The sequence below is a fragment of the Eumetopias jubatus genome, unplaced genomic scaffold (assembly GCF_037043125.1).
Source record: "Eumetopias jubatus isolate StellerSeaLion01/CBP00866 unplaced genomic scaffold, mEumJub1_p1.0 scaffold_9, whole genome shotgun sequence".
Lineage (NCBI taxonomy): Eukaryota > Metazoa > Chordata > Mammalia > Carnivora > Otariidae > Eumetopias > Eumetopias jubatus.
Window position 1 is genome coordinate 50,239,111 of NW_028274815.1, and position 11,127 is coordinate 50,250,237.

The following is an 11,127-nucleotide window of genomic DNA, read 5'->3' on the forward strand; positions in this document are numbered from 1 at the left end:
GATAAAATTCCACTACGGACATATCACAATTCATCCAGTCTACTGGTGATGGGCACTTGGGTTATGTCTAGTTGGAATATAGGTTGGAAGTATTATAAGTATAATGAATGCTTTTTCCCCCCTTAAAGAATTCTCATTCTTTCTCATTGTCGTACATGTACAGGCCCTCCCGCAGGTACCAGAGCAGGCCAGCCCCCTCTGGGAGGTCAAGCCACTGGGATCCCCTCGCCCCTCCATTATGGGCGCGAGTTTCCTGGGGAACTCAGTTTCCTCACGCGCGGGGGAGACCACCCTCCTAAGGCTTACTCCCTCTCTTCCAGCCTCCTCGCCTCTGGCCGCCGGCGCCCTGAGCCTTCCTGACCGCGCAGGGGGGCTCGCCCGCGGCCCCCCATGAGCGCGCCCGGCTGACCGGCGGGGTCGGCCGCGGTGGAGCCGGGGCGCCGCGGGGGCGGCGGGGCCATGGCCTCGCTGGACCTGCCATACCGCTGCCCCCGCTGCGGGGAGCACAAGCGCTTCCGGAGCCTGTCGTCGCTGCGTGCTCACCTGGAGTACAGCCACACGTACGAGACGCTCTACATCCTCTCCAAGACCAACAGCATCTGCGACGGCGCCGCGGCCGCGGCCGCCGCCGCCGCCGCCGCCTCGGGCTTCCCGCTGACGCCCGAGCCCGCCGCCCTGCTGGCCGTGCCCGGCGCTCGGCGCGAGGTCTTCGAGAGCACGTCCTTCCAGGGCAAGGAGCAGGCGGCCGGCCCATCGCCCGCCGCGCCGCACCTGCTGCACCACCATCACCACCACGCGCCCCTCGCCCACTTCGCCGGCGACCTCGTGCCCGCCAGCCTGCCGTGCGAGGAGCTGGCCGAGCCGGGCCTCGTGCCAGCAGCCGCCGCCGCCGCCGCCGCGCGCTACGCGCTGCGCGAGATCGAGATCCCGCTGGGGGAGCTGTTCGCGCGCAAGTCCGTGGCCTCCTCGGCTTGCTCGACGCCGCCGCCGGGGCCGGGCCCCGGGCCCGCCTCCGCCTCGCCCGCGTCCCCCTCGCCGGCCGATGTGGCTTACGAGGAGGGCCTGGCGCGCCTCAAGATCCGCGCGCTGGAGAAGCTGGAGGTGGACCGGCGGCTGGAGCGGCTGAGCGAGGAGGTGGAGCAGAAGATCGCGGGCCAGGTGGGTCGGCTGCAGGCCGAGCTGGAGCGCAAGGCGGCGGAGCTGGAGACGGCGCGGCAGGAGAGCGCCCGCCTGGGGCGCGAGAAGGAGGAGCTGGAGGAGCGGGCATCCGAGCTCTCGCGCCAGGTGGACGTGAGCGTGGAGCTGCTGGCCTCGCTCAAGCAGGACCTGGTGCACAAGGAACAGGAGCTGAGCCGCAAGCAGCAGTGAGTGGCCCGCAGGGCCCTGTGGGCGGGTGTGCCCGTGAATGTTCCCGATTGAGTGACCGTGTGTGTCGCTGCCGCTGCCCCCACCTTGAGTGGGACTGAGTGTGGCTGTGTGTGTGTGTCTGTGTGGCCGTGGCTTTGTACTGTGGCATCTGTGGCCAAAAGCATGTGATGGTGGTGTGTGTGGGGCCAAGAGCGTCATGACGGTATGTGTTTGGGACTGTGAAGACATGCAAGTATGCTCGCATGCCTGCCGGTGAAAACTCTTTCCCTAGCCAAGGCCAGCCCCTGCATTGTGGCAGCAGATCCTCTGCTCTTTTGCCTACTCAAAGACGTGGCACAATTCTGCTCTCCTCTTTGCCATCATCAGATTTTCCTTGTCATCTGTATCATTCCTTTTTTTTTTTTTAAGATTTTATTTATTTGACAGAGAGAGACACAGCGAGAGAGGGAACACAAGCAGGGGGAGTGGGAGAGGGAGAAGCAGAACCGAGCCACCCAGGCGCCCCAACTGTATCATTCCTGAAAGCCACCAAACAGGAGGTTGTTTCTCCCATCCACCATAACCCCAGTGCCCCCTTGGGCTACTGCCTCTTTTCTCTCCTTCCAGAACAACTCTATGAAAATTTATACTCCTTGTCTCCAATTTCTTTCTCCACTTTCTCTCTTGAATCCCCTCTGATTAGAGAGATGTCCACCACCACCACTGTCCTCCACGTCACCAATGACCTTCATGTCACCAAGGCCCACTCATCATCACCTCAGCCTATCAGCAGCATTTGACACAGCTGATCCCTGAAACACTTTCTTCACTTGACTTCCAGGACACTCTCCTTTTTGTCTGCTCCTTCTCAGCGTTCTTTGCTGGCTTCTTATTTCCCTGGTCTTTAAATGTAGAATGGTGAAATATATGGATGGTATTTATCTACCCCCTATTGTGATATAGGCTCCATGGGGGCAGGAGCTTTCCTCAGTCTATCCACAGCTGTATCCCTAAATCCCTAGAACAGTGCCTGACACCTGGAAGGTGCTCAGTGAATGTTGAATGTGAATACATTTGGGAGTAAATGCTCAAGTGACTCTGAAGTGTGCTGTGTGTACTTCCCTGAGATTTCTGCATCTGAGAATGTTTCTGAAAGTGTGTGTGTGTGTGTGTGTGTGTGTGTGTGTTGGAATGTGTGAGCAGAACTGTACCTGGCTCAGACTGTGTGTATGCCTGCAAGTGAACATGACATGAGCACGTGTACATGAGTGTGTGTGGCTGTGTGCCCAAGAGTGTATCTGGACGGAGAAGGCGGCTCTGAGTGTGACTGCGTATGACAGAGTGTTTCCATGGGGAGTACAGGTGCCTGGCAGGAGCGTCGGGCCTGGGTCAGTGGGGCATGAGTGTGTGACTCGGGGTGGGTGTACGGTTGCATTTCTGTGTGTGCCTTGGTGGGGGGCCTTGTGCCCGGGCCTGTACATCTGCGGGCACCCACGTGGGCGTGAGCAGACAGCCCGGGCAGCTGTGCCCGTGTCTCTCCCTCCCGCTCAGGGTTTCCTCCAGAGGGTGGGTGGGCAGCCAGGCACGGGGCTGAAAGACTGCTCCGGGCCCAGGGAGGTGGTGCAGATTGACCAGTTCCTGAAGGAGACGGCGGCGCGGGAGGCCAGTGCCAAGCTGCGGCTGCAGCAGTTCATCGAGGAGCTGCTGGAGCGTGCGGACCGCGCCGAGCGGCAGCTGCAGGTCATCAGCAGCAGCTGTGGCAGCACCCCGAGTGCCAGCCTGGGCCGCGGAGGGGGAGGAAGTGGCGCTGGGCCTGTTACCCGGGGCCCCGGCAGAATGGTGAGCGCCCACCTGCCCCCTCCAGTCCCACCGCGCACACGGCCTAGCGTCCCCCTGTTATGCTCCATGCTTCCCTTCTTTGGCTCTTCCCCACGAGCAGACTCTGGGCCTGAAGGAGGGGTCCAGGAACAGGGGTGCCCCTCTGATTGGGCAGAAGGGCCCCTGAGGCCGTGAGCCAGTGAGGTGTGATCCAGCCCCCCTGGTGCTCAGGGGCCCTTCTCTGCCCAAATGAGAGCCCAGGAGCCACAGGCCAGGGTCTGGGGTGCTGGGTGGGTGTGGGGAGGGGGCTGGTGAGCCTGCCTTTCTGGGCTGTCTGTCTGTCTATTTGTCCATCTTTCCCAACTTTTTTCCTTCTCTCTCCTCTCCCTCCTCTCTTCTCTCCATCTTGTGCCCTGTTTCTCCTGCTCCTTCTCATCTTCTTGCTTCCTCTGCTGCCCCCCATGCCCCGCCTTTCCCTCCCGCTCTGGGGGCCCACAGCGAGAACACCACGCGGGCCTGGCCATGCCTAGCACATACGCCGTGTCGAGGCATGGCTCCTCTCCCAGCACAGGGTAAGCCTCGGGCCTGGCCCGTCCCACACAGCCCACCCTCACCTTGGAAAGACCCACCGGCCCCCTGGACGGCTGGCCCATCTGGGGCCTTGGCTCCTTCTCCTTTCCCCATACTCCTCGGGTCACCTCCGTCTGCCTTTCCACACTCTTGGAAGGGGGCTCTTGGAAAGTAGGGCGGGGGGGTTGCCCTCGGTAGGGGTGGCCTGGGGACTTTGGGCAGACCTGGTGCCCCTCACTCCTCACCGTCTGGTCCACCCCACCCCAGGGCCTCCAGCCGTGTCCCCGCTGCATCCCAGAGCTCAGGCTGCTATGACAGTGACAGTCTGGAGCTACCCCGGCCAGAAGAGGGGGCCCCCGAGGACAGTGGCCCTGGGGGCTTGGGCACACGGGCCCAGGCTGCCAACGGTGGCTCGGAGCGCACCCAGGCCCCTCGCAGCTCAGGCCTGCGGCGCCAGGCCATCCAGAACTGGCAGCGCAGACCCCGCCGACACAGCACGGAGGGGGAGGAGGGTGATGTCTCGGACGTGGGCTCCCGAACCACGGAGTCAGAGGCTGAGGGCCCCTCAGATGCCCCCCGCCCTGGGCCTGCTCTGGCTGGGCCACTGAGCAGCTGCCGGCTCTCAGGTGAGTCCTGGAAGGGTAGGCCAGAGGGGCCAGTCTTTCTTTGGCGCTGGGCCCTCTAAGGGGACACAGGGCTGGGGCAGTAGATCTCTTGGGCTCCTGCACCTGTTTCCCCTTGTCCCAGACTTCCTGCTGTGAGGATGACAAACTCTCCTACAAGTGCCCTGGGAGCCTGGGCAAGGAACTCATGAGACAGAGCAGTGCTGCAGCACAGGGGTGCTCATGGTGGGGACTGCACAAGGATGCCACATCTCAGGGGGTCCATTCACATGGCTCGTTGTTGACATTTACGGGAGAGTAGCTGAGTGTTAACTGCAGACTGAAGTCCCTGGAACAGCAGGGAGAGCCCCCTTCTGTATATGCACAAGGCCATGTGCATATGTGGGTGGGTCAGGGTCAGGAGGTTAGAGGGCTCAGGTCAGGTGCATGGCTGCTCTTGAGTGACCGTTCTGGGCAGCCTCGCCCTGGCCTTCTCTTCACAGAGGCTGGGTTTCTATCCATCTGTACCCTCACCCTCCAAACCCTTGCCTTTCCTAGACTTGACTCAGTTGCTTTGCCTAGGGGCTGAGTTTGGACAATGTGAGGATGTATGATCTTAAAAAGACAGTTTACTTGAGGAAGGCTCACCTTTTTCTAATGTGTATAATTAGAGATGGGGTGTGCAGAGGAGGGGGAAGCAAAGGCCCCTTGTCCTTCCTCCCAAGTCACCAGTCCCCCAGCATGGGTCTTTCATACTTGTCCCTTCTGTGGCTCCTACCCCACCCCACCTCCCCACCCACACCCCCACATTGGCCTTTGACCCTCCACACTGATCTCTGACCCTCTGGTACCGTGCAGCCCGCCCTGAGGGAGGCAGTGGGCGGGGTCGGCGAGCGGAGAGGGGCAGCCCCTCCTGCTCCAACGAGGTCATCAGCCCGGAGATCCTCAAGATGCGAGCCGCCCTGTTCTGCATCTTCACCTACCTGGACACACGCACGCTGCTGCACGCGGCCGAGGTCTGCCGGGACTGGCGCTTCGTGGCTCGCCACCCCGCGGTCTGGACACGGGTGCTGCTCGAGAACGCCCGCGTCTGTTCCAAGGTGCCTGTCCCCGCCCACCGCCCCTGCTGTGAACCCACCTTTCTCCCAGCAGAATCTGGGCCCTCGAGGTCTGGCCCTTGCGCCCCTTCCAACACCCTAGCTTCAGCCTCGCTCCCCCAAATGCTCTCATGGGGTCTCCCTCCAGCCAGCCAAGCTCAGGCCCCTTCATCGGCAGGCAACCCCTCTTTCCCTGCAGTTCCTGGCCATGCTGGCTCAGTGGTGCACCCAGGCGCACTCGCTGACCCTGCAGAACTTGAAGCCCCGGCAGCGGGGCAAGAAGGAGAGCAAGGAAGAGTACGCGCGGAGCACCCGGTGAGGCGGTGGTGGGTGGGCCGGGGGGGGGGGGGGGTCTTACTGCGTGCACACCTGGAGTTCTGGGGGGGACGGTGCTTCCCCGGGGAGGGAGTGGCCACAAGCGGTGCCCTGACCTCTTGGCCATCCCCAGGGGCTGCCTCGAGGCGGGGCTGGAGTCCCTGTTGAAGGCGGCGGGGGGGAATCTGCTGATCCTGCGCATCTCCCACTGTCCCAACATTCTCACCGACCGCTCCCTCTGGCTGGCCAGCTGCTACTGCCGCGCCCTGCAGGCGGTCACCTACAGGTAGTCCACACCCTCTGGACCTCCGGCCGAGCGGGTCCCTGGGGTCTGCATACTTTTCCCCCAGGGCTCTCAGGCAAGGGGACCTAAGAGTCCTCTGGTCCAAGGGCAGGGAGCAGAAGCCACCAGGGTGGGCGGTCCCAGCTCTTTCTTTTCAACAGGAGCGCCACAGACCCCGTGGGCCATGAGGTCATTTGGGCCCTGGGCGCAGGCTGCAGAGAGATTGTCTCCCTCCAGGTGGCGCCACTTCACCCTTGGTGAGCCCCAGCAGGGGTTGGGAGGGGCCAGGGGTTGAGCCGGGGCTGGCTGAGGACTGAGCAGATCTGGGCCATTCCAAAAGCTGGCTGGGGAGACAGATTCACATTCATCAGTCTGTGTATTTAGCTGTTGGGAGCAGAGCTTCAAAATCAGGCTTGGGGTGATGTCCTGGCTCACTGGCAGTGTGACGGAGAGCAATCCAGTCATGCCTCAGTTTCTCTACTGCAAAGTGAAGGTGATATTCGAGATTTTTCAGCCTTAGTGGGACCGTAGCTGGCTCAGATGAGATGTGTCTATAAAGAGTATATATAAGTGTTCAGTCAACACTAGCTAGAAATAGCCACGTTTGTTTGGCACGTGAAAGGCCGTTCAGGGAGGTCGATGTAGCATACACAAAAGAGCTGGTTGTCGGAGAATCCAGATCATTCATTCACAACTTGGTGTTCCTCAAACCAGACTTCTTTGTCCCTGCACTCTGTCCTCCAAGCCCTCTCTCCGCACGACAGCTCCTCTCGGGGCATCCCATGTCCTTCCCTGCCACCTGGCGGAATCTGTCCCTGCTCCCCTGCCCCCATTCCTGTGGTGCCTCCGCTCTTTTTGACACCTGCTGTAGTTTGTTTTGCAATAATATCTGAGTCTCCGCGGTACTAGCAGTTCTCCATGTTGGGGCTGTGAATGTCCGTTCCCATATCCCTGGTACCAGGTGCGTGGCAGACACCAGGAACCCACTGCCTGGGCGAATGTTGAGGAACGAGGTGTTCAGGGAAATGGCCGGGTTGGTGTGAGTGATGGGCAGGGTGGAGCAATGAGTGTGGAGAGGAAGGTGGGGGCAAGGTTAGGAAGGTCCTGCGTAAGGGGGTCAGATTTTTGCATTTTACTTAGGAAGTGCTCGGGAAGCCTTTGCAGTATTTCTGATCTTAAAGACAGGATCACATCAGACTGGTTATGTTGTGTCCTCCCCCGCCCCCCTCGTTGAGGGCACGGACCACGTCTATACTGTCACCACTGTGTCCCCGGGGCCCAGCTCGGTTATTCTTGGCGCTAGTAGACACTTGAGGCCCATTTGTTGAATGACTGAGGGAGAGAACATAGAATGAGTGGCTCGCTGTCAGCACCGTGCCGGTTGAATTGGCACAGAGACTAGATGAATCCACATGAATATGGATGGTGGTGTGAACTGTGCTTTGAACTTATTCAGGAATCAGAATCTGTAGGTCTCGGCAGGTGGTAAGGAAGGGTCAGGGATGATCCCAGGTTTCTAACTTGAGCAGCTGGGTGGTTGGTGGGGCCCCAGCCTGAGCAAGGGACATGAAAGAGGAGCAGGTTCGGGGTGCCGTGCAACCAGAAGCTTCCTTGACAGCCCTCTCTCTGCCCCATTCTCCAGCCAGCAGCCCACGCGCTTCAGTAACCGCTGCCTGCAGATGATTGGTCGCTGTTGGCCGCACCTTCGGGCCCTGGGGGTTGGGGGTGCTGGCTGTGGGGTGCAGGGCCTGGCGTCACTTGGTGAGTCTTTCCTTGGGACTGGGGCGGAGGGTGGTGGGAAGCAGGCGTGGGTGCGACACCGGAATCCCAGAGGGGCTTGAGGCTGCGGCCTGGGTGGTGGCAGGAGCTCGGAGGCACCGGGCCGGAGGCGACCTGGGGAGTTTGTCAGCAGGACCTCCCCTCTTCCTTCTCTTCCTAGCAAGAAACTGCATGCGGCTGCAGGTCCTGGAGCTGGACCATGTGTCGGAGATCACCCAGGAGGTGGCAGCTGAGGTCTGCCGGGAAGGTCTGAAGGGACTGGAGATGTTGGTGCTCACGGCCACCCCCGTCACCCCCAAGGCCCTGCTGCATTTCAACAGTGAGCAATGGGAATGCGGCCGGCGGGGGGGGGTGTCCACTGTCCCCTCTTACCATGCCTTGTCAGCAAGTAGCATATGCAATTCCCTGTTCTCGTCAGCAAGCACCAGCATGGGTGGACGTGGGGGACAGACTGACCAGGGTGCTAATCCTAGCCTCGCCACCAGGGTCTTCTGAGGCCAGTGTGGCATTCGAGGCCTGCTAGCACTGGTCCAAATGGTTCAGTTCCACAGATCTTTATTGCCCTTTGCTCAACCCCCATGGGAGATACGAGATATGACCTGTTCCTCGTGAGCCTCTGGCCAAGGGCAGGGGCAGAACAGACGGGTTAGGAATACAGGTCCTGGAGCTGGACTGATGTAGGTCTCGATGTTGGCTCTACTGCTTATTAGCTGTGTGACTGGGCAAGTTACTCTACTTCTCTGGCTTCTGTATCCCCATCTTCTAAGCGGACCTTCTGGAATGGGTGGGAGGGTTAAATGAGATAATGTATATGAGCCCTGCCAGGACCATTCTCAGGGTGAAGACCCCTCTCTCCGTGCTACTGTAGACTCCAACATGCCTCCTCTGACCCCACCAACCCCTAGCCACCTGCCCCACTCCTGACCATTCTTCCACCTTCCCTGAGGACATGGGCGCCCAGCTGGGGCTGCTCACACTCCTTCAGGAAGCTGCCCTCCGAACCCCGCTCCACCCCCCCAACTGGAGCATCCTTCTGGGCACAGCCAGCAAGGAGCTGAGTCACCACCAGCACCTGGTGTCATCGCCCTCAGGACCTGCAGTAACCACAGAGTGGCTCCTCAGTTGCTCAGGCTACTGGGGCAGGCCCCCCCTTCCTGAGGCCCTGGTCACACCTAAGTCCTGAGCCCTGCAGATTCCTTGACAATCTCATTGTTTCCAGGACCCTCTTCTTCCCTCCCCTTCAGCCTCATGGCCTGGCCCTGGACTGACCACCAGACTAACTGCTCAGCCTCCAAAATCATGACCTCCAGAACCCTCTCAGCCTCCTGACTTTCCTCCTCCTCCACTGCCTTCATGGCAACATCTGGTCCCTTAAGCCCTCTGCTCCCAACTTGTTTGCTGCCTGTCTCCCCTATTCCATGTTCCAGAGAAGACCCAATAGCCTCACTCCAGCCACTCTGTCCTTGAATTCATTTCCAGATGGCCAGGCCATGGTACAACTGTCCCCTCTGCCAGGGAAGCTCCTAGAGCCTCTGCACAATTGGCTGTTGCCCACTCATCGTCCCAGAGTCCACTGCAGCCTCTGCTGTATGACCTTGCCCTCCTCCCCCGGCCCCAACCCCCATCTGGTTGACCCTCTGGGTGCCACAGGCCTGCTCTCCTCTACGTGGTGCCCAGTGCCTGGCACGTGGCCATCTCTCTGTAGGGTTCTGGTTTCATTAAGTAGTAATAGGAGAAGCAGCAGTCCCATTGCCCAGCCATCACCTTATTACCCACCTTTTCTCAGGCATTTGCCGGAACCTCAAGTCCATTGTGGTCCAGATTGGGATTGCTGATTATTTCAAAGAGCCCAGCAGTCCCGAGGCCCAGAAGCTGTTTGAGGATATGGTGACAAAACTCCAGGTGAGGAGTTGGCTCTTAGGCCACCCAAGACCCTAGGTGACATCCCTAGGCTGGAGTTGGTGACCTGGGTGTGTAATGGGAGGGCCCCACTTGCCTGACCCCAAGGGGAACTAACCCAGGGTTCGGTCTACAGGCCCTACGACGGAGGCCCGGCTTCTCTAAGATCCTGCACATCAAGGTGGACGGCGGCTGCTAACCCGGGCGGGGGGCGGCAGGGCCCCTGCCAGCCCCACACCAGGGCACTCTCTTTGGACCTCCAGAGGGACCCTGATTTGGACTAGACCTTCAGAGGCCTAGTGTTATCCCTGGTTTCCAGGGAAGGGTTGAGTTTCCTGTCCTCCTCCTGGGACCGTGGAGCAACAGGCCTGACCCTGGGCACTGCCTCTTCAGGGCAGGGGCTTGGACAGAAGCTGCCCTCCGACCCCCACTCCACACCCCCCACCCCACCCCCACTGGAGCATCCTTCTGGGCACCGCCAGCAAGGAGCTGAGTCACCACCAGCACCTGGTGTCATCGCCCTCAGGACCTGCAACCACGGAGTGGCTCCTCGGTTGCTCAGGCTACCGGGGCCGGCCCCCCCTTCCTGAGGCCCAGCCTCCCGGTCAGGGGCCTCTGCTAGGCCCCAGCCAGAGGGGGCTCCCCAAAGCAGCTCAGACTTGGCAAGGAGGGCTCTTTTCCTCCTGCCCTGTTCCAGCCCTCTGTGGGGCATCCCCTTCAGACATCCTGCCTAGGCTCTGGGTCCACGTTCCCCAGAGGTAACACAGATAAGCCTATGGGTCTGGGAATGTGGTCAGCCAAAAGTGGGGGGCGGGGGTGCAGCAAGGTAGTGGGAATGGGCTTGGAATGGCAAAACATTCATCCAGAACTTTTCCCCAGGATATTGAAACCACCACTCTCAAAGGGGGGAAATTGCCAAGTAGAGAAAACCTAGTTTTTATTGCTGTAGAAACAAGACCCTTCCTCTCAGCCACCACAACCCTCATGACACACCAGAGCTAAGTTCAGAGGTAAAAGGTGCATGTTTCTATACCTTCCACCGATCCTGAGCCTCTGGAGGGGTAAGGTCCTAGCTCTGGGAAACCTTAGCAGCAGTGAGCAGCAGTTCCTGTCCTCAAGAAATGTCTTTCTGGTGCTTGGGCAGGAATCTAATGGCCTCTGGGTCCCTAGGACTGTGGGTGGCAGGGAGTCACTGCCTTCTGTGCTGGGGCCTGGAGGAAGCCAGGAGGGAATTTGGTTTGCTTCCTTGTCTGGCTAGCTTGCTTGAAGAACGTGGTCTTGGTAGGGAACCACACCCATGAAGCCAAAGAAGAGGAAGAGCAGCCTCATCAGACTTGCCTCCCTCCTCAGTCTTCACGGGCCCCATGGGCTGTGGGCTCTGCTGGAGTGCTTCTGCCTAGGCACGGTGCTGGGGCCT

The 11,127-nt window shown here is 60.2% G+C and overlaps 1 protein-coding gene across 1 annotated transcript; it reads left to right on the plus strand.

Moving 5' to 3' along the window:
- The first annotated feature begins 459 nt into the window (after positions 1 to 459).
- FBXO41 (F-box protein 41) lies at positions 460 to 9,909 on the plus strand. The gene is made up of 12 exons (XM_028116104.2): positions 460 to 1,364; positions 2,961 to 3,186; positions 3,664 to 3,737; positions 4,003 to 4,361; positions 5,196 to 5,437; positions 5,634 to 5,749; positions 5,883 to 6,035; positions 6,194 to 6,289; positions 7,675 to 7,793; positions 7,972 to 8,130; positions 9,598 to 9,713; positions 9,847 to 9,909. The coding sequence occupies exons 1-12, from the start codon at positions 460 to 462 to the stop codon at positions 9,907 to 9,909; spliced, it is 2,628 nt and encodes an 875-aa protein (XP_027971905.1).
- Positions 9,910 to 11,127: the final 1,218 nt, after the last annotated feature.